The sequence below is a fragment of the Odontesthes bonariensis genome, chromosome 11 (assembly GCF_027942865.1).
Source record: "Odontesthes bonariensis isolate fOdoBon6 chromosome 11, fOdoBon6.hap1, whole genome shotgun sequence".
Lineage (NCBI taxonomy): Eukaryota > Metazoa > Chordata > Actinopteri > Atheriniformes > Atherinopsidae > Odontesthes > Odontesthes bonariensis.
The window spans coordinates 28,310,889-28,333,662 of record NC_134516.1 but is presented as its reverse complement, the minus strand read 5'-3'; the positions used below and the strand labels follow the sequence as shown (position 1 = coordinate 28,333,662).

At 43.6% G+C, this 22,774-nt stretch overlaps 1 protein-coding gene across 4 annotated transcripts in view; it reads left to right on the top strand.

Moving 5' to 3' along the window:
* Positions 1-583: 583 nt before the first annotated feature.
* LOC142391891 (NLR family CARD domain-containing protein 3-like) overlaps positions 584-22,774 on the top strand; it is a 39,909-nt gene continuing 17,718 nt past the window's right edge. Inside the window, exons 1-4 of one of the 4 annotated variants that reach the window (XM_075478077.1) lie at positions 584-749; positions 845-1,055; positions 3,260-3,370; positions 3,456-3,617. In XM_075478077.1, coding sequence (XP_075334192.1) covers positions 3,303-3,370; positions 3,456-3,617 — 230 coding nt within the window. In that variant the 5' untranslated portion in view covers positions 584-749; positions 845-1,055; positions 3,260-3,302. The other 3 variants (XM_075478076.1, XM_075478074.1, XM_075478075.1) reach the window with 3 other exon arrangements.

The following is a 22,774-nucleotide window of genomic DNA, read 5'->3' as shown; positions in this document are numbered from 1 at the left end:
ATCTGTTCATATTTTTAATGAATTTTTATATGAAAATATTAGTCTTTTTGCTCAATAGCTTCCAGGTCATGTCATCAATTGACTCCAAATCAGTGTGGGGTCATGTAACTACATTTGCTGCATGAGATACACCTTTTATTTTTACAATTTAGATCTGTTCATGATTTTTTATTAATTTTTATATGTAAATATTAGCATTTTTGCTCAATAGCTTCCAGGTCATGTCATCAATTGACTCCAAATCAGTTTGGGATCATGTAACTACACTTGCTGCATGAAATACGCCTTTTATTTTTACATTTTAGATCGTTCATATTTTTTATTAATTGTTATATGTAAATATTAGCATTTTTGCTCAATAGCTTCCGGGTCATGTGATCAATTGACTCCAAATCAGTGTGGGGTCATGTAACTACACTGGCTGCATGAAATACGCCTTTTATTTTTACAATTCAGTTCTGTCCATAATTTTCAATAACTTTATACAGTCGCTCATCTCTGCTTTAAATATATTTTTTTTCCTTTTTATTTTATTTTGAAAACAGGAAGTTGGAACACGCTGCAGTCGTCCTCTCCGTGTGTTTACTGTAAAGTCTGCAATACGGGTACACTTGAAATGTTGGAGTGGCTTGCTTGCGAATGTCTGTCGAATATCCAACTTAAAACTAACTTCACCTAAGTTCTGAACTCTAACTTTAGATCAAACCTCTCTGAGTCACAACGTCCTGCGATTCTCTTTCGATTTCCAAGTACGCGCAAGTGAGCTGGTGTTCTGTCAGGTTAAGGTAAGCAGTCACATCTGTTATGCTCTTTAACACCTGCTCTCGGCAACTTATTCCAGCAGAAACCCGCCGCTTTTTACTAAGTGAATCAACATGTTGAGGAGACGGAGATCATCCGCTGCTTTCCCCGCTGTCTGAGCTGCAAAACGCGGCCTGACTTTGGCCGGACCTCCGCTGGAGAGCAGCTCCGTCTGTCTGCGTCTTCTTGTGCAAATTGAGAGACTCCTGTGATACAGTTGGTGACCTGTTAAAGCCCCCTGGATGTCGTTAAGGGTTCGTGGGCCTGATTATATCATTATTTCCAACAAGAGTTTTTTTATGGTCTATCATTTGTTTTAACCGGCTTTTGAAGTGCTGAAAGTAAACAGGGCAACATTTAACCAACATTAGTGTTGTTCTATTGTTCTATGTTATTATGTTTTATATAAATGTTGTTATATATTAGCAGCTATTTTGCAGGTTTGATTTGATATTTTTGTGTTTTACTGATTTATACCATTTCAGAGCAGAAGTGTGAATTTTACTGCTGTATTTAAAGTCACTTCATCCAGTTCAAATGTATAAAGTAGCTGGCTACAGACTCAGTGTGAGTGTTTTTACCAAGCAGAACCTTTTCTCCCAGTCATGCAGTGGCTGCTGGACCTGTAATCCAACATGAATCGGTTACGTTGAAGCTTTCAGAGACTTTCTACCTTCCCCGGCTGAGGAAACAGTGAGAGCAGAGCTGAGGTCCTCAGTCCAGTCACTGATCAGGATCAACACCTTGTCTTAGGAGCAGTTTCTTAATTAGATCAATATTTGTTTAAATAACACTTCAACATGTTAAAGAAATTAATTTAAAACGGAGACTGAGAGCATTTTATGTTACATTTAAGGGCCTGTCAAACAAATTGAATAATACTAGTTTGCAGCTTGGAAAAAGTGAAGATTATATTTTTAAAATAGCTTTGATTCATGAATAATGCAGCTCTAATGCAACTAATATCTCCTCAACACACGCAGAGTCGATGCTGAAATGATGTACTGTACCTACAGAGTTCTGTTGTTAACATTCTGGTGGCAAACAGACATTTACATTTATCAGATCGAATTTCCACCCTTAGTTATGGAATAATGACATTAATTGGCTGGAATAATGAGGAATTAAATCCTTATCAGTGAGCTGCAGCTCATTCAGAACGCTGCAGCCCGAGTTTTAACCAGAACAAAGAGATCACATCACATCACCCCAGTTCCCAAGTCTTTACATCGGCTCCCAGTCAGATACAGAATAGATTTTAAAGTACTGCTGCTCGTCTACAAATCACGGAATGGTTTAGGTCCAGAACACGTGAATGACATGCTAGCAGAGTATAAACCCAGCAGAGCTCTGAGATCTGCTGACTCAGGTCAGATAGTGGAGCCCAGAGTTCAAACTAGACCTGGTGAAGCAGCTTTTAGCTGTTATGCTGCACACAACTGGAACAAACTACCAGCAGAACTGAAATCAGCCCCAACTGTAAGCACTTTTAAATCCAGGTTAAAAACATTTCTCTTTCGGTGTGCTTATGGTTGAGTTTATATATTTCTTTTTCCCCTCTTCTTTGATTGCTTTTAACTGTGTTTTTGTTTGTCACTTCAGTTTAAATCCACATGATGGAAAAGGATATTTAGGTCTAGGTTCTCTCCATCCTGCAAACACAAGTGTCAAAAATGACGTGTGTCTGTTTTGTTATATTTTTTTGTTCATGTGCAGAACTGCACACCTCCAGACTGATATTTGGATGACACAACTTATTTGAAGTTTTTATGCAGAAACCAATTGAAAATGAGTTGCAGCCGACTAGCTGCTGACACGAATAGTTTCAGATTGAGGTTAATTGTTAAAAAGTAATATTTGTTTTGTTAAAATGTTAAACCTAACCCAGGATTTTATCAGAGCAGAGCGACAGTCTGGAAATGCTTTAAGTGAGTTGACAAGTAGTCTTAATGGGCTGATTTTCAGTATCAGTTTCTGACAAAAGAAACAGAAAAATATGTGAATAAGAGCAGCTTTATTGGGAATTCAGCTGGATTAATTCAGTTATAATAACTTTACTGTTATTATAAAATATATGCGCTAGAGTGCCTAGAACCACTGAATCTTGCTTAGTGTATAGATACAGAAGTGATTCAGTCCCCATCTGCATTATCTGGATCCGTTAGTCTGGATTTAAGGGCTTTGATTTTGTAAGATTATTTTTGTGTGCATTTTAAAAGTCTAGTTGTACTTTTACGAACTCTAGAAACTACGATTGGCCACAGTTCCTGTAGGGTGAACACAAAAAGATCAGTAATTTCCTCCAATAGTTTAAACTGTGAAAAGGTTCCTGTGTGTGCTGGGCTGCTCTTCACTCTGCTTCATCGAGTGGACTGATAGATGGATGTATACCAGCAGCAGCGTGAGGTAGAAGAAGCTGCCGTGCTTCTAAAATTGATCATTTGTGTTCCCTCTGTAGATGAAGGTAGAAAGTGTGTGTGAGCTGATGTGAGTTCAGCAGCATGGATCAGTGTGAGGACACTAAAACCTCTCTGTGTGGGGAACATGAGAGCCCGAGCAAAGCTCAGAGGTGAGAGGACCATCTCTAACTGTCCATGACTCTTCTCCATGTCAGAGCTCAGCACTCACATCACCAAACCACCTTTTATTCACAGGAACCCACCAGAACCTGAACCAGAACCTGAACCAGAACCTGAACCAGAACCTGAAAATGAGTCTGAACCTGAACCTGGACCCAGCTGTTTGTCCTTAAAGAGCAATGAGTCAAAAGGTCTTGGTATTTCATTTCAAACTGACCAACCTTCTGCTGCAAATAGGTGAGTTGCATGTAAATGTTGTAAATATGTGAACTATAACTGAGTCAGTTTCAGTTGTTTTTTTATGCTGCAACTGCAGGTGTTGAATAAAAATTTACATCGAAGTCAAACTTTTTAAATGATTTCTGAAAAGCTTTTGTAGAATATATCAACAAGAGAGCAGACCTCTTTAACCGATCATGGGCAGCTGTTTACATGCAGGAAACAAGATGTCTACCCACCTCATAGTGTACACACAGTTTTTTTTAAGCCTCTGCAATTGAGCCCACAGAGAAGGGGGAGGGAAAGAGATGAGACTGATTAGGCCTCGGATCACACCATGACAAAACACCTCCCTGTGCTGAGTCTGAGACGTCATTGTTGATAGTTTCATCAGTGACTGAAGGCCTCCAAAGATAACGTCTTGTTTGTGGTGTAAGAATTTAAAATATGGGAGCAAGTTGTATTTCTTGTTTTCAATGTGAGCAAATGTCAGGGTGAATTTTACAGTGTGTGTGAGCTTTAATAAGAGAAATACTGTTCTTTCAGGATCCATCAGAGAGTTGAACCTGAACCTGGACCCAGCTGTTTGTCCCTAAAGAGCAATGGGCCTCATGCAAGAACATTTTCGTATTTTCATTCTAAATTTCTCTTACTTTTTTCGTACGAAGGTCTCGTACGAACACGCCACGTGTTCTGCTTCAAATAGGTGAGCTGCACCTAAATGTTTGAACGATTTTGCTGGTGAATACATTGGGCCTCTTTCACCAACAGTTCTGCTGACACACTTTTTAAGAAAACTTTGGCATTCACCAATGTTTTCTTACCTTTGTTCTTAGATAAGAGTCCATCAGCCGCGCGATAAGCTGGTAGTACATGGCTCATTGATACACATCTTTTAAGAATTAAAATGTTCAGATGTTTCAGACTCACCAGGAGATTTTATTTAATCAGATGCACGCACGCACATGCTCGCTCCACAATAGAACAAGCCATAGGCATCTTAAAAGGATGCTGTGTTTGCACACGGCCCTTCAGTCTCATGCCCTTTTATGGGCATTTCTGGGTGTTTGCCTTTGCAAATTAGGGACCGCTGGCACGTCCTTTTAATTCATGAGGAGATTTTTTTTGGTATTGGATGTATTCAGATTGTATTCCGCTCCAAGTTGTTGTTGTCACACCATCGCCTCAGATGTTGAACCTCTTCCCTGTAAGCTGATTCGTTGCGTCATCGGACTTACTTGAGCAGGATGGGTGTGGACCTCTGTGTTGTGTCGGTCAAAGTGGGCGAAGAACTGGTTCAGGGTGCAGGTGTGTGTGTGTCATTGTAGCCAGTGAGTGTTTCCATCTCCTGCCACACGTGCCTGGGCCCTCATTCATCATTAGTGCGTAGAATCCCTTCTAAATCCTGTCGTATGAGTGAAATTTAGAATGTGCCCAAGTACAAAAAAATCGGCATTCATCAAATGTTCTTAGACAGGTCGTACGCACACGGGTAGGTAAACTGCAATGATAAATACCACACCTGCCAGTTCACCTTGCGCGGGCACGAGCAGACTAATTTGCATCATGGAACGCCCCCAAGTAACCATATATGGCACCAACATTCCCTTTAAAAGCCACCGGAACTTGCTTGCGCTTGACTCAGAGCTCGGATCTCGAAAACACATGAGAAGCAATACAGAATCATACGCAGCGGACAGCACAGCTTTATGCCAATTACGCACTCAGGCTCCACACCTCCACACACGCATCGCGTCTGCAATCATAACTCATTAGGGGAAATCACATTTTGCCAATATTTTAGAGACCCCCCAACATTTCCCAAATCATGTTTTCAGGGGGTCTCGTGTCAGTTTCAGGGGTAGTTCGAACACTGAATATAACCAATGTTGCAAACATGCTGCGCAACACTCACCAATAAGCCATCCATCTTCAACAGCTCCTTCCTGTAAACGAAGGCCCACGGAGCTGTTCTTCAAAATAAAGGAATCGTGCGTCCCCCCTGGCCATCGGGCAACGACATTGAGAAGCAGCATATCACTGTCGCATATAAGCTGTACATTAATGGAGTGCTTCCCCTTCCTATTCATGAGGTTGTATTTGTGCTGTGATGGTGCTTTTAGTGCGACGTGAGTGCAGTCTATTGCTCCTATGACGTTGGGGAACTGCGCGATACCATAAAACTCTCGCTTAATGTCTGCCTGGCGTGGACCCCCATAAGGGAATCAAATGTAAGTCGGGGCCAAAGAAATAATCGCATCCAACACTGGTGGCAGAATTCGGCTCATGGACGGCTGAGAAATGCCGCATCGATGGCCCCAATTCACGGCAGAGGTCGATCAATATATGTTTTGGAAATCTGAACCTGCTTAGAAGCCACTCACTACTTTCTGTCAATAAATCTGCACGCTCCCTAAACACGCGCTCCCTCCGTAGCGCACGGTTTTCCAGATCCTCAAGCAATGCAAGATGGGCCATGTTGCGTTCTGAATGGCATGTCCTACGTGTGCCTTTTATACCCATATCAATTAAACTAGGCTGATTATTATCAGGTCTTCTGGTGAAACAATTATTGTTACACTCTGAAAGAAATGCAATGAACGCCAGGTAGGTCTAATGCACCGTGCTTTGGAATTGCATAGGCTACACGGACCCAAATGCCGTCAGACATACTGTAATGTAACAATTGAATGAACATTGTAATATTCCCCTGGCGATCAACACCATTTGCAGTTTCGTAATTCTACCACTAGGCAATGTGCGTAAGCATGGTCAAAGCTGTGCGTAGATTTAGGCACATTTCTAAGTTCAAGTACATGTTCATAAATCCCACACTTTGCTCAGGAATGATCGCACGCACGCTTTACGCACAGATCTTTTCCCAAGAACGCTTGATAAATGAGGGCCCAGGGACGTTGCTAGGCATACAGCTGTACAGGGTCACAGGCCCCCAGCCCAGGCACGTCACCCTTTTTACCGGGGCACGTGACCCTGTAAACATGCGTTGTGCCCCTGATAAAAATCCCAAATACATCCTTCAGACTACGCTAAGACTGATGTGCCAAGGAAGAATAACATAGGCACGATTTTAATTATTAAAATCTACTTACCCACTTTAGCCTGCATAGGTCTACCAAAGAGTGAAGTGAAGAGGTTGTATTCGCAGGCATTGAAGTCTGTGCATGTTCAGCGAATTGCCGTTTGTGAGACGTAGCGCGCAAAATCAGAGTTGGAAGTTAAGATACTGCGGCCCGCACGTCATAATTATCAGCGGATAGTAGCCCACACATTTTGCCAATTGAAGCGTAGTAGGCTATATGAACCCCTGTGCCCCTGTACAGCTGTATGCCTAGCAACGTCCCTGCCCCAGCCAGAACCCCGCCAACACTTCCTTACTGTATACAGAAAAGGAGCCTGTACTGGAAGTATAAGAACAGGTTTAACAGAGCTACAGGCTATCTAAGCAAATAAAAACACCTCAGTTCAGCCATTTAGCTTTTCAATTCCTCCTTCTGTGGCTCATCAAACATAATCAAGTAAACCTTTTACCAGAGGAAATATTACTAAAAAACACAGTATGCACAGTGTTACCATTTTCAACAGATACAAAATAATCAACAATATTTCAGTCCAGGAACTGAACATGTTTTAATCTCACTGTGGCACAGTCATTAAATACTTCTACAAGAGGGAATATTGCTAAATAAAAAGTCAAAATCTTAAATTAAGAGTTCCTTATATGGTCTGATAAGTTATTCCCCTGATTGAGTAGCCTTTTAAACTAGCCTACCCACATTTTACCCATTATTAATGCCTAAGGAAGTTTAGTAAATAGGCTATAATAGGCAGAATAGGATATTGTCTCGCGTTTTTCATGTGCTATGGAACCAGACACTGTTTATTTGGTGTAAGAAATTAGAGTGGCCTATAGGTAGGGGTGGGCGTCGACACAACAGAAAACAAATCTCTCACCTCCCTCCACTTCATGCTCAGTTCTCCTTGTTGCTTCTGATTCTGTAAGAATTTCCTTATGTCCATGACCACGATGACGGCAACCCATCAGTGTGTAGTGGTTCATACAGCCTACTACGCTTCGATTGGCAAAATGTGTGGGCAACTATCCGCTGATAAATATGACGAGCAGGGATGCAGTATCTTAACTTCCAAATCGCGCGCTACGCGTCACACACGGTCCATTCGCTGAACAGGCGACGCACCCAATGCCTGCGAATACAACCTCCTCACTTCACTCTTTGGTAGACCTATGCAGCATTGGCTAAAGTAGGATACGTGGTTGAAATAGGGAAAATCGTGCCTATGTTATTCTTCCTTGGCACATAAGTCTTAGCATAGTCCAGGGATGTCCAAAGTGAGTCCTCGAGGGCCGCTGTCCTGCAGGTTTTAGATGTTGCCCTGCTTCAACACACCCAATTCAGATCAAGACATCGTTAACAGGCTTGTGCAGAACTTAAAAATCTGTTGAAGGGATCCATTGAAGATCACAAACCTGTTGTGATTATTTTTTGATGCTTCATTGACGAGTGACGCTTTGCTTTGCGGTAAGACGTATTGCATCACTTCCTGTTACCTTGCTTGTGTACTGTGGAATTTCTTGCTCCTCTTGGACTACTGATAATCACTTTATTTCTATCTATAACTTACACAATTTTGCATAGCTAACTCTATAGCTTACCGTTCTGTTCTAACACACTCCTACAGATCTTTATTCTCACTTTTTAACGGTGTGTCTGGTTCTCTAGCGTAGCATTGCTACCGGTTCTCTTCCTCCTTCTCCTGCTTTCACCTGCTCCGTGTGTCAGATGTTTAGTTACTGCTCTGCCTCCTTTAGCGATAATGGTACATGTAACAAATGTAGTCTTTTTGTAGTTTTGGAGGCGAGGTTATCTGAATTGGAAGCTCGGCTCAGCACTGTTGAAAATCAACCGATAGCGAGCCAGGTCCCTTTAGCCAGTGTGGAGCCACCTAGCGTAGCTAGCTCAATTAGCCTCCCCCTTGCAGAACCCGAGCAGCCGGGATTACAACGTGGCTGGGTGACTGTCAGGAAGAGGCATAGCTCTAAAGTCAAGCCCGTTGTTCCACATCGACCTGTCCACGCTTCAAATAGATTTTCCCCACTCAGCGACACACCCGCTGAGGACAAAAGTCAGAAACGTGGCATTAGAGACACCAGCGGCCATAGTCAAATGCATTCCAGGGGCCAGAGCGGGCGACATAGAATCCTATTTAAAACTGCTGGCTAAGGATAAACGTAAATATGGTAAAATAGTTATTCACGTCTGCGTTAATGACACCCGGTGTGTAATTTTGCCAAAACAATGTCGGACTCCGTAGTTTTCTCTGGACCCCTGCCAAATCTGACCAGTGATGACATGTTTAGCCGCATGTCGTCCTACAATCGCTGGTTGTCTAGATGGTGTCCAGCAAACAACGTGGGCTACATAGATAATTGGCAATCTTTCTGGAGAAAACCTGGTCTGATGAGGAGAGACGGCATCCATCCCACTTTGGAAGGAGCAGCTCTCATTTCTAGAAATATGGATGAATTTATTTGCCACCCTAAAACATGACAACCCAGGGCTCAGACCAAGGTGCAGAGTTGTAGTCTTACACACTTCTCTGCAGCTTCCCACCTGCTGCTACCCACCCAATCAATTAAAGCAATACTATGTAACATTTCTACCTTAAAATAATGTTGTGGAGAAAATAGAGACGAGTACGCGGTCGGTCAGCAGTCCATTGGGGAATTTATTGAACAAACTGTCACAGCAAAACGTGCATACAGAATGTACAAAATGTCCACCGTCTTCATTCTGGGACACCCTTTTATACCGTTTTATCATAACAAGTGTACGTGGCCCTCTCTGGAGGCGCCTAGCTTTCGCAGTTTATCATAAACACGCTCATTCTAACCATCAACAAGGCCCAGGATGTAACTAGGCCAGAAGTCATGAACATGTCATGACATCCTTCTCCCACATAGTCCCCCCTGAAATCACTTATCAGTGATTTAATAAAGAAATAATCTAAAATGAAAGAAAATCATCCCACATAGTTAATTAAGAATTAATTAACATAATCACACTAAATTATTCTAATAATTCTACAATATCAATCAACGGGACCAATTTGAAGAACTGAAAAGGAATATATATATGCGTACTCTAATCACATCAAATGATTAAATTAATTTACACGATATTGCATTCACCAACACTACAAGTTTTACATTGCCAACATAATTGTCCACTGTTCGCAGTGCATAGGTGCGAAAAACCCACCGACTGCTACTTCCGTAAGTCATGTTCTTATCTTGGGAAAACTCACCTACGGCCCCACCCCACCTGGCGACCGACCACTTTACCAAGGTCGCACTCCGAACAGTTGACTGACACAGTTGGCAATGGACATATCAGTGATCAGTTTTGATTGATAATAAACATAGAATGAATACACGACCATCAAACCGATTAATCACAGTTTCGTCTCGAGTACAATACATAAAATTATGGATTATCACACAACAAAGGTAATAAAAAGCAATGTAATGCAGCCCCTCCAGTCCCGTCCCATCTCCTGTGCTCTGGTCTCGTCTGCTTCTGGCCGAACATCCGTCCGGCTGGGTCTGGAACTGCTAAGCTAACTCTGGGAGGAGAGGTCGCCAGTACGTCACTCCCAATCAAAGAGATCTTCAGCATCTCTTCTCCCTATCCTACTAACCGTGGTTCCACCCTCGAGGAAAGAATCATGTGAACCGTCCGTTGATAACCTTCCTTCGTTGGCCCGCTCTCCCATGCGCTGGTCCTCAGACCTGGTCCCGCATGGTCATCTGCCTCCTGGTTTGTTCCATACTTCGTTTGAACATCACTTGCAGCAACCACCTCCTCAGAATGGGTATAATGCAACACACCAATAGGGCAACCATTATGAATATTGACAACATAGCTAATCCCGCCTTCACTGCCATCGCTCCCCACTCTCCCAAAATCCCATCCAGACCAGTCCACCACCCTTCACCACCACCAGCATTACTCTTTAGCTCCTCCTTCAGCTCCCTGATCTTCTTCATGGCCGTTGTGAACGTACCATCAGCTGCAGTATTCCCGGGTATAAATGTACAACATTTTTCCCCAACCATCTGGCAAACGCCACCTTTCTCCGCTAATATCCAATCCAAAGCTTGTCTGTTCTGCCAAGCCATCCTACTCGTCTCATGTAGTTGTTCTCCAAAGGCTGCAAGCCCTTCACTCGTGTAGTTAAGAATTCTCTGTTGGTTGTAATAAATGTAATTAATCCACTCCACATTTTTGTTAATCGTGATCCACGGCAAAATAGACTCAAATCCAGCTGCAACCTCACTGCGTGCTTTGAACTCAAAAGGAATCCCTCTCGGCTGCCCTATCGCATCCAAGTAAACGTGCTTATCCATGATATAATCACCACTAGATCTTTTAACTCTCCCATTTTCCACATCCAACCCCAGTAACTCGTTTACCTTGTCGTACACTAACACAACCGAAGTTTTCATCCTCACAAGTGCACACAGACCTATCCACCTGTTGGGTAACACATTTAACAAAACATCATCTCCACACATCCAGTAGCTATCAGCTATTGGATGTGTCTGATCCCCAAACAGGTAGAGAGTCGGAATTGTCATTTCGATATCCTCACATTTTTGATCCAAAGGAACTGGATTTTCAAACCACACAGGTTTCCTGATAAATATTGGTTTCATATTTGCGTGTGGAAACCAAGATAAAACCCATGTGACGTTGCATTTAACGGTAGTATTACCTACGTGAGTTCCACTGTCATTAGTAAATCCACCACTCGTAAAGCATTCAAACTCACCATCGTAATCTACTCTATAATCAGTCGGAGGCCCGTCCTGTGTTGTACTAAGATTAAATTCAGCACACGATGACTCCAATTTGTGGCCCCTCCCTTTTTTGAAAAAGTCCTGTAATTTATTTGCCCCAAACATCAATCTGCACTTAATCCCACACATAGGAAGTTCAAACAATAACCATTTATCCTTCTGCGGTGTAAACCTACCTTCTCTGCATTCCCGTTGCTGGACCACTGCACAGTCCCTGAAGGTGTGTGGCTCTGGAACAACAACAGGCAATGCCCCCGGAGCGTCTGCGCATATGAGGCACTCCGTCGCCGTTAGTTCTCTTGTAGTGTACCATGCCCATCTATACCACATATTCTGTGCTGCCTTCCCCCACAAACCATCTTCCACACTTACACTGTTTTCCTGCCTCTTCCTGTGCATGTACCCTCCATATGTTCTTGGATTAACATGATTCTTCCGTCCTGTAGTGCTAATGGTATCAAGTCCCCCTAGATTCTCACGAGACATCTTCCTATTCTTACCACCATTGTGAACAACTCCTTTCTGGCCCGAGGACACCCTGATTTTCCCAGATTGTCCCTTCGTTGTAGCGTCCGGAGGCGGTGGCTTGGTCGTCTCCTCCACCGGACCCATGATCCACACTTCCTCACCATCCTTTATTCCAACATACTTAAATTCAAGCTTAACATCTGCCTTCTCATGAGTAGCTCTAGTGTGTAATGCTGGCAAAGTTTGTGGCGCGGCATGGTCCGAGTGGGTGTGTGTTGTTGCATCATACTCATCTGACCCAGGCTGGCTACTTCCCCCGCTCGGTGTCTTCCTCACTGGACCCCTTCCCGCCTCTCTTGGATGTGGAATCCCGTCCCACACCTCCAGGCCTTGCTCTCCTGAGCCCATACCGTCGGCCCACACCCACACCTGGATGCTCATCAGTGTCAGAAATCTTAACATCTTCCTTTCGTTCATTCTCCCCCTCGGACTGAACTCCGTCTGTGCCTTTAACCCGAACCTTAGTGCAGTGATTCAAATGGTACCATGTGTTGCTACCTTCCACTTGAACTGCTGTTGGCGTTGCTCGCACCACTGCGTACGGTCCTTCTCGTCTTGGCTCGTGCCACTTCCTTCGGAACACTTTGATGTACACCTGGTCGCCTGGCACCACTGGTCTCTCAACCGGCTGCTCGAGACTCACGTCTCTGGACTTCTCCCGTAGATAGATTGTTCTGTGGATTGCAGTCAGCTGCCTCATATAAGCTTTCAACTCTGTTTGCAACTGTTCAAGTGGGGGCCCTTTAAATGGACCTCTCAACTGAGGTGCCGGCATGGGTCGACCCGTTAGCATTTCATGCGGTGTTAGGTGCGTGACTCTATGAGTCTGCATACGATAGCTCATTAGTGCAAGCGGCAAAGCATCTACCCAGTTTAGTTTAGTTGAAGCACAGATTTTATTCAATTTCACTTTCAAGGTTCCATTGATTCTCTCAACCATCCCTTGACTTTGTGGGTGATAAACGGCCCCGCAGCGCTGCTTAATTCGCAGCTGCTGCAGAATGCCTTTCGCCACCTTCTGAACAAATGCTGAGCCGTTATCTGAGCTAATCTCTGCTGGAATGCCAAACCGAGGAATCACCTCTCTTACCAAAAACTTCACGACCGTCTCTGCTCCCAAATCCTTGGATGGAGTTGCTTCGACCCACCGGCTGAAACGATCAATCACCACTAGCATGTACCTTTTCCCTTGTACTGTTTTAATCATGTCCACATAGTCTATGACCAATGACTTAAAGGGTCCTTCTGGCACCGGAATGTGTCCCACTGGTGTCTTCACACCCTTTCGCACATTATTCTGTGCACAGATTTCACATTGACCCAACACTTCATCAACCATTGCATGCATGTATGGTGACCAATAACCTTGTTGTTTTACCTTTTTCACTACCTCTGCCCTGGCGCAGTGATCCACACTGTGAACATCAGAGATCAGCATTGTCAGCAGAGCCACTGGTGCCACCAGGAGACCATCCTGTGATCTCCACAATCCCTTTTCGTTCTTCGTGGCGCCCCTCCGCATCCAGACATCGTGCTCCCCCACCCCTGCTTCCTGTTGCATTAGAATGATGTCTTCTGGCGTGACAACTGGCTCCAGTGACACCATCGGTGCCAAAACGGCCACCTGGCACCCTGATGCTACTTTCGCTGCTTCATCAGCCGCGTTATTACCTTTACTGACCATCTCGTTACCTTTCCGATGTGCCTGACACTTTATCACTGCCAGTTTCGAGGGGAGCATCATGGCTGCAATCAGCTCCCTCACTTGGACCTCGTGCCGCACTGGACTCCCGTCTGCCCTTCTGAATCCTCTCTGCTTCCAAACTGCTCCAAACAAATAGCAAATACCATGAGCATATGCAGAATCTGTGTACACATTTGCAACCTTACCCTTCGCCAGTCGACATGCTTCCGTTAATGCCCTCAGTTCAGCCAACTGTGCCGAACATGGCTGTTCACACTTCTCAGCCTTCACCGTCACAAAGTCTCCGTCCTCCTGCTTCACGACTGCAAAACCTGCATGATTACCCAAATGATCTCTGAAACATGAACCATCCACAAAGTATGTGACATCAGCCCGCCCAAGCGGAGTTGCTTCTAAATCAGGTCTCAATTTGGTATATCTCATAGTTTCTGCTACACACTCATGTGGTTCTCCTTCAAACTCGAGTGGAATGACATCCGCCGGATTCAATGTAGTACACTTCTGTATTCTCACATCCGGATATGTCAACAGATGCATAAACTGCAAACACCTCGCCTGAGTCACAACATACTTTCCCTGATTTATTAGTTCTGAGATGTTATGGTGTGTCATGATGTTGACTGGATACCCCATTGTTATTGTGGATGCTTTCTCATAAGCATACTGCACTGCGGCCAACCCTTGATAACACGGTGGCCAGCCTTGTACAACATTATCCAATTTTGTACTGTAATACGCAATGGCTTGTTTTCTTCGACCACTACACGTTTCCTGCATCAGCACTGCAGAAGCATACATGTTGTGTCTGTTCGAGACATATAAGAAAAATGGCTTCTCATAGTCTGGTATTGCCAGTGTTGGTGCTTTTTGCAAATCCTGTTTCAAACTTTCGAAGGCTAACTTAGCCTCGCTGGTCCACTCCAGTGGTGCTTTCAACCTTTGGTCTTTGGATTGTTTCATGATCCCTCTCAGGGGAGCGCATTTAATTGCATAATCTTCTATCCAATCTGCACTGAAACCTGTCATCCCCAAAAAGATCATCATTTCCTCGATTGTTTTTGGACATGGTGCTTTACTCACTCCCTCCAAGTGTGTTGGGGAAATAGCAATCGTTCCCTGCGAGATTACCCTCCCCAGATAATCTACTTTAGGTTGACAATACTGCAGTTTTGATTTAGAAACTTTGTACCCTCCCTCTGCTAGCCTCTCAAGGATCTTCATAGAGTCCTGATGACATGCCTCAAGTGTTGGTGCGCACAGCAAGAGATCATCAACCTAGCGTAGTAGGGTACCGTTCAATGCGAGGCCCTCTAGGTCCTGTCCAAGGAGCTGGTTAAACACATGAGGGCTGTGTTTAAACCCTTGAGGAAGTCTGGTGTAGGTGTACTTCTTACCTCTGTATGTGAATGCGAACAAATACTGGGATTCCTCAGCTAGAGGAACGCTGAAAAATGCAGAACATAAATCAATTACTGTGAAAAATTTTGCGTCAGGAGGCACGTTGGTGAGGAGTGTGTATGGATTTGGCACCTCTGCTGGCCAATCTTCCACAATCGCGTTTATCATGCGCAAGTCATGTGCTAACCTGTATTTAGATTTGTCTGCCTTCAGTACTGGAAATATTGGAGTATTACACACACTGACTGTCTCAACCAACACTCCTTTTCCAACAAAACCTTCTACTGTCCCACTTACCCCCTCCTCTGCTTCTGGCTTGAGTGGATACTGAGGACGATTAGGAAGTTTGACATTAGGTCTTAACTCTACTTTCACTGGGTTAGCAGATTTCACCAAACCAACATCGGCCTCATTCTTAGACCACACTTGGTTTGGGACGTGAGCTATCATTTCTTTCAACAAATCATTCTCAACACTTTGTGTCTCACTTTGCTTAGCTGTCTGGACTGCTTGGTTCGCCAATGCCATAACAGCCTGCGGTTTCGCCAATGCTGCCACGCTGCATAGGATTTTAATCATCGTGGCATCCTGTGATTGGAAAATTAACGGATTCTCTGTTCGCTCCCACTTTACTCCTAACGCTGTTTTCATCATGGGCCCCACATCCTTTGCTTTGAAATTCTCATTCACCAACAAAGTAACATGTGGAGCAGATTCTGGCACATTGTACCATTTTGAAATAAATGCATTTGATTCCACATTCATGGCTGCCCCTTGTTTTCCAATGATAATGTATTGAGTTGTCAAATTTATCTCAGAGTGTTCCGTTTGTTTGTCCCATGGCTCTTCGAACTCTCCACTTTTTGAAACATCATAATACATTGTACAATGATAATCCAGCGTAGGTTTCCTTGCTTTAGGGCACTGGGCTTGAAGGTATTTTTCCCATTTGTTCCAAGCCACTGTTACTGGCTCAGAAATGTCTCCCAACCAATAGATTCTTGCTGTGTCTGCCTGTGTTGACTCTGGAAACTCCAGACCTCTTTTATCCAAGATTATGCCTTGCGGTGAACACCAAATCTTAATTTTTAATTTGCACAGAGCATCCCTCCCCAGCAAGTTAAGGGGAGTCTGAACCGATACCCCGATTGGCATCCTGATTTCATTTTCCCCTGTGGAGATGCGCACGGGGGCGGTCATTTGTACTAGCTGCTTAATTCCCGAGAATCCTATTGTCTCAATAAATTTATTTGACATGGGGAGGTGTGTGGCATAATGTTGACTTACACAAGTGTAGGTGGCTCCAGTGTCCACCAACATTGGAGTTGGCTCATCCTCAATTAGAACCTGCAGCATCGGTTCTTCATCAGCTCCCATCATTACGACTGGAAACTGACCCTCCCCTCTAGGACTCTGTGGGCACCCCTAATAACCAAAGTTTGGACTCACCCATGGGCCTGCCGGGCCACTTGATCCACCCCGCGGGGACTGGCCGCGGTCCTGCCGCACATTCTGGTTTCCTGGTGCTCGCGGACATCTGTCAGCAAAGTGTCCAACCTCGCCACAAGTCCAACATGCTCCCGAGGACCTCCGTCTCCCAGCTGTGCCTCTCCCGAACCCTCTCTGGGCTCGATACTGGCCTCGTCCTCCTGCCCGTGGTGTGTATGGTGGTTGCGGGTAGGCTTGAGGTGTGACGGGTTGAAAGGGTGCAGAGGGTGTAGAAGGTGTAGAGGGTGCAAAGGGTGGAGGTACCTGTTCAGTGGTCCCCGGTGTCATCAGGGCCTGGCCTCCCACCTTTGGTCCTTCCAACTGCATCTGTGTGAGTTTCCTCTGCAAGTTCCTATCCTGCTCCTTCCGTTTCCGTTCACTTTGCCTGTATTTGTCAATAGCATGCACAACATTATCCCGGAATGCCGCATGTGTCATTGATTTCAACTCTACCACATCCTCCAGCCTCGCTCGAACTGGGTCGGGCATGGCTTCTAGGATAGAGTCTCTGAACACAGAGTTGAGCACTGTGTTAGGTTCAATGTCTTGTTCCAGTTCTTGTTTCCATCTTTCCAACTGGCGTGCAACGTACGCCGCTGGATTATCTGTATCCAACAGTGTATCGCTCTTTAACGCTTTTGGATCCGTTTTCGTAGGATACTCAGCTCGCAGAGCTCCCCACAGTGCAGGTCGATGTGCATCGAACCCAATTCCATCTGCTCGATGGCCCACCATCCAGCCATTCATACTGTTTCTCAAAATGCCCTCCATGGTAGTAGTTCCAAAACACCTTGCCCACACGGCCTTGATGTCTCCCACCGCCAACAGTTTGCCCACAGTTTCTTGTTCAAAAGCTCTTATCCATTTGCTTGCACCTGTGTGAATGTCCGGCAGTCTGGCAACCAGCCCCGCTAGGTCGAGCATCTGCCACGGCACATACTGTCCCTGCATCCCATTCACCAAAATCGGAAAATTACCCGCAGTATATTTCTGTGGTGCATGAATATTTGGTCGGTATCTTAAATTAAACTCTCTGTCCCTGCCGTTTCCCTGCTGGCCGGGTGGATCCTGTTCCTGAACCTGCTTTTCTGCTTGATTTATCTCTTGCTGTAAATCAACCATGGAATGAGCATGCTCTATCCAATATGAATCTTCTGTAAGTTTCCCCTCATATTCTGCATAACAGTCTAACCCGTGTGGTGTCTTCCTGGCCGTACTACAATGTTTGGGAGGCCTTTCATGTAACATGGATTTTTCTTGTGACGTCCTTTCCTGTAGTATAGACTTTTCTACTATGGGAGTGGTGGTACGATCTAGGTGTAGTGCTTTTTGGTGATCTGAGGCCTGTTCCGTTGCTGAAGCTGAGGCTGTTGGACTCCTAACCTCTACAACAGATAGTGGTTTCGGATAACCTAAGGCCTGGGCTGATGTTGAAGCCGTTGGACTGTTGTGTTCCGTGCAAGATGAACATTGATCACATGATGGTTTTTGATCTGACGCTGCCTGATATTGTGGGGGGTTTCCCCTTGCAACCTGATCTGAACCACCGACAGCGCCTGGCTCAGGAACTCCCTGACTGCTCGAAGCCGCTGTTTGTGGTTCAGGGCGTACATAAGGTACTTCCTGATTTTTCATCTCAAAGTCTCCTTTTATGTTCATCACCCCTGACAGTGTTGGATATAGTCCTGCAGACTCATGCTGCTTGACCTTCTCCACTACCGGCTGTTCCCCCCTCAGTATGGCTACACCTTCCTTCAAATTCCTTCTGTAACGACGACCTTCAGTTTCAAAGAAGTGCAAAATTTCTAATTCAAGCTCCCTCTTTTTCTGTCTCTTTTTGCTTTTGTTTTTTGATTTGTGGTCGTTGATTCTTTGTTCCATAACTTCACAGACAGCTACGTCGAAAGTGCCATCCTTTGGCCAGGGTGGGAACATATTTTTGGTTCTTTTTTCCCATTTTTGAGATAACTTTTGAATGTCTTTGTAACGTCCTGGATGCCTAGCGCTAACGATTATTGTTGGTGTTACATCCATCGTCTCACCTAGTTAGTTCCCTAGAACCGGGAATAATAATTATTATTATCCCTCCCCCCCCTTTTTTTTTTTTTTTTTTTTTTTTTTTTTTTTTTTTCAAACAAATTTTGAAGACCAATTTCTAAATTTCCTAATTTTTTTTTTTTTTTTTCAAACAAATTTTGAAGACCAATTTCTAAATTTCCTAATTATTCAACTCTACTGCTTATTTAATGCTCGGCTAAATTTAGCTTAGATGCAGCTAATTATTGGATTGGATATTATCAATGCTACTGTTAAGCTAATATAGCTCGTTGCTATTTTGATTCCTAATTGGGAGTTAGGTTCTTATTAGCTTATTGTTAATGCTATTGTTTGCTATCCAATGCCAACTGCTGTTGGTTTCCCAGCTGTTGTTAATGAATGCTAGCTTATTGCCAATTAAGATTTAAACCAATATTTGCCTTATTGCTATTGTTGATCAATGCTAATTGTGTTTCTGATCAATGCTAATTATGGCTAACGAAATGCTAACAAATGCTAACAGATGCTAACAATGCTAACTATTGCTAATCAATACTAGCTTCCTTGTTGACCAATGCTAATCGAATGCTAATTATGCTATTTAATGCTAATTATTGCTAATCAATGCTATCGATTGCTAACCAATGCTAATTTATGCTAATTTATTGCTAATTATTGCTAATCAATGCTAGTTATTGCTAATCAATGCTAATTTATGCTAATTTATTGCTAATTATTGCTAATCAATTCTAATTTATTGCTAAACAATGCTAGTTATTGCTTACTCTGTTTAAAGTGACTCAGGCTTGGCGCCGCCCCAACCCTTGGTCACACCCGGATGTTTCTGATCCAATCCACACACAATGTCCTCCACCAATCCAGATGATACAATGCACGTCACAGCTACGTCAATTTCGACCAATGAACTCTGAACACACCTCTAAATCCGACTCCAATGAAACACGTCTACGACACGTAACTTCTAACCAATGAAATATGAACACACCTCTAAGCCCGCCTCCAGCGAACCACGTGAATTGTAACCAATCAAATATGAACACACCACTTAGTCTACCTCCCAGGCTGTTATTAACTCCTCCCAATCATAACAATTGGACCAGACATAACACTTGAACCACACCCAAACTCAAAATGGCGTTTGTCACACTTTGTAACAAGTTAAGAAAAAGGAGGAAATACAAACTTTCAGCTGGACAGAGAAGAAATACAATTTAACACAGAAATAACAGTTGCACTATTCTTCACCTCGAAATGGCATTTGTTAAGAAAGAGAAAGAAATACAATTTAACACGCTGTGGACAGGGAAACTACAAATCAAAAGATACAGAAACAATGCATAAGCGAAAAACTTACTTTATCAGGAATGTCACATTCAACTTGACTAGAGACAGCAACCTCTTCTCTAGGATTGCGAAACCCTCATTACTCGACTGATAGCAACTCCGCAATTAGCACATTACCTAAAGAAAACTAATAATTATTACAGTTCAACCATAAATTGCCCCTGGAAGACACAAGGAAAGAAAGTGTGATCACACACGAACATTTGAAGCAGCAGGAAACTCTCAAGGCCAGAGCCCGCGCCTCCACACCGGCCTCGTGAACGCGCAGCACCCTCTGTCCCCCTGAGAGCCGGAACACAATTCACTCGCCTGTTAAGAATAGAACTTTAGAAACTTAACACCAATCACAGCAGTATTCAATAATAACAAGATGCACTCAACGAAAATATAGAGTCTTAAAGAAAGAAACCCACAGCGTTTAAAAATAACAGCACATTTCGGCAACAACACCTTATTTCCCCAAGTTATTAATGCGGCAACTATCACAATTAAGCAGATTATACCAGTGAAGCAAATTATGACCATAAAGCCAGTTATGCTAATGAAGCAAATCTGAGTGTGAATTAAAATACTACGAATACTCAAAAGTCAAGGGATGATATGAGTCAGAACCTTTTCTCTTTTCTTCTCTTTCTTGATTCACACAAACATCAGATTTCACACACACATTGACAGACAACAGAGACCGGTCCCACACACTCAAGTCAGTCGGTCAAAAGTTTTGTATCAGTCACCGTTCAAATCTTCACATTTTTAAATTATCAATTTCTTTCAATTAGACTTTTAATTTTTTCAGGAGATGTTGGTGTCGGCAATATATGGAATACAAAATGTGTTTTCCCTACAAGCCTTGTGATATGGTTTCTTGACCAATGCAGCAAATGCTGACGTGTATTTATCAGCTTCGCTGTGACCTCTTAATAAAAATCTCCTGTGGCCAATTTCATAAACGAATTTGACTTTTCTTCTCCAAATGTCTTTATACTGAGGTCTCGGATAACTCCAAAGAGTTCTAAGCAGATATATAAAATGATATAAACATATATACTTAAAATGTGCCCGTATAGAACTGGAATTGACTTTTTCAGAGTTTTCTTGAACTGCCGTTTTGATTCCACCTCCAAACTTTTATGTTCGCAAGTCAATCAAATACCAGCATTCGTCTACTCCTTGACTAGTGAAAATAATTCTTCACATATATTAATGACTAATGCAAACCATAATCCCACGGTAGCCCGAACCCCCAATGCATTAAAGGTCGGCCGTCGGCTTTATGACATCACTATGAGCGGGTGATTTCCACCCTGCCTGCTCTAAAAGCGTATCTATTATTCCAGTTTAAACTCATCGATTTATTCCCTGCCCGAGCATGAGCGACTAGTCCTTCTTAATTATCACAACAATACATCACACGATAGCCCGACCAACTGCTCACAGCTGTCTGCTTTACAACTCACATAAGCTGCTGTTCACCCAATTTTTATCTCAATTAAAACACTTGGCTCCCCTTGGCCCACAATTTCAACAATTTCAACAGCCCCCCTGCGCAGAGGTAACAATGAGATGCTTACCGAATATACTCGTCCTTCTCCCGTGTTCTTTTAAATTTGTGGAGCTGTCGGAGGCCCGTCACCTGTACACCAGCAACAGACACCGCCGTTTTCAGAAAAAAAGGAAAAAATATGTCGTACCTGCAGGTTTAACGACTGATCTCGGCTGTCGGCGCACAGAGGACGCGTCCCGTCCGGCTCCAGCTGCCAAAATCTCACGCACTCGGGGTCACCATTATGTTGTGGAGAAAATAGAGACGAGTACGCGGTCGGTCAGCAGTCCATTGGGGAATTTATTGAACAAACTGTCACAGCAAAACGTGCATACAGAATGTACAAAATGTCCACCGTCTTCATTCTGGGACACCCTTTTATACCGTTTTATCATAACAAGTGTACGTGGCCCTCTCTGGAGGCGCCTAGCTTTCGCAGTTTATCATAAACACGCTCATTCTAACCATCAACAAGGCCCAGGATGTAACTAGGCCAGAAGTCATGAACATGTCATGACATCCTTCTCCCACAATAACAGCTTGAAAAAAATTGTGCGGCTAGAATGAGTTTTAATATTACGATTGGCCTGTCTCCTATGCCCTTCAGGGGTCTGAGTTGGAATAACTGCGCTATGTAACTTTGCTGGAGCAGCCCGGGAGCTGAGCGGAAGTACTTCGACTTGCTTTCTGGCACACAAAAACAAACAAATAGACCCCTCTCACGCTCCCAGGTACATTTGATTACTCTTACCTTCTCAGTCGACATAGCTTGCACCTTCTGACTCCTCGCCGGTTCGTCAACAAACGTGAAACGTGAAAGCAAAAGGGTGTTGTATTTACGACAGTGTAACCGTACATTACCTCCAAGCCTGTAGGGGGAGCTCCACAGTGGGCTTTTTGAGAAGTTACATTGTATTGCTTTAACACAAAAGGAGCAAATCCTCTTGTGCAAAAAAAAATTAAAACAAAAACTTTAACTGAACAAAAACATCAAACTATTAAATGTGGTTTGCTGAATATCAGATCTCCCCTTTCGAAGTCTCTGTTAGTGAATGAGTTGATTTGTGATCATCATATTGATATATTTTGTCTTACAGAAACCTGGCTGCAGCAGGAGGATCATGTTAGCATTAATGAAGCAACTCCCTGTGACTGTTTAAATGTTCACGTTCCTCGAACCACAGGCAGAGGAGGAGGAGTGGCAGCTATTT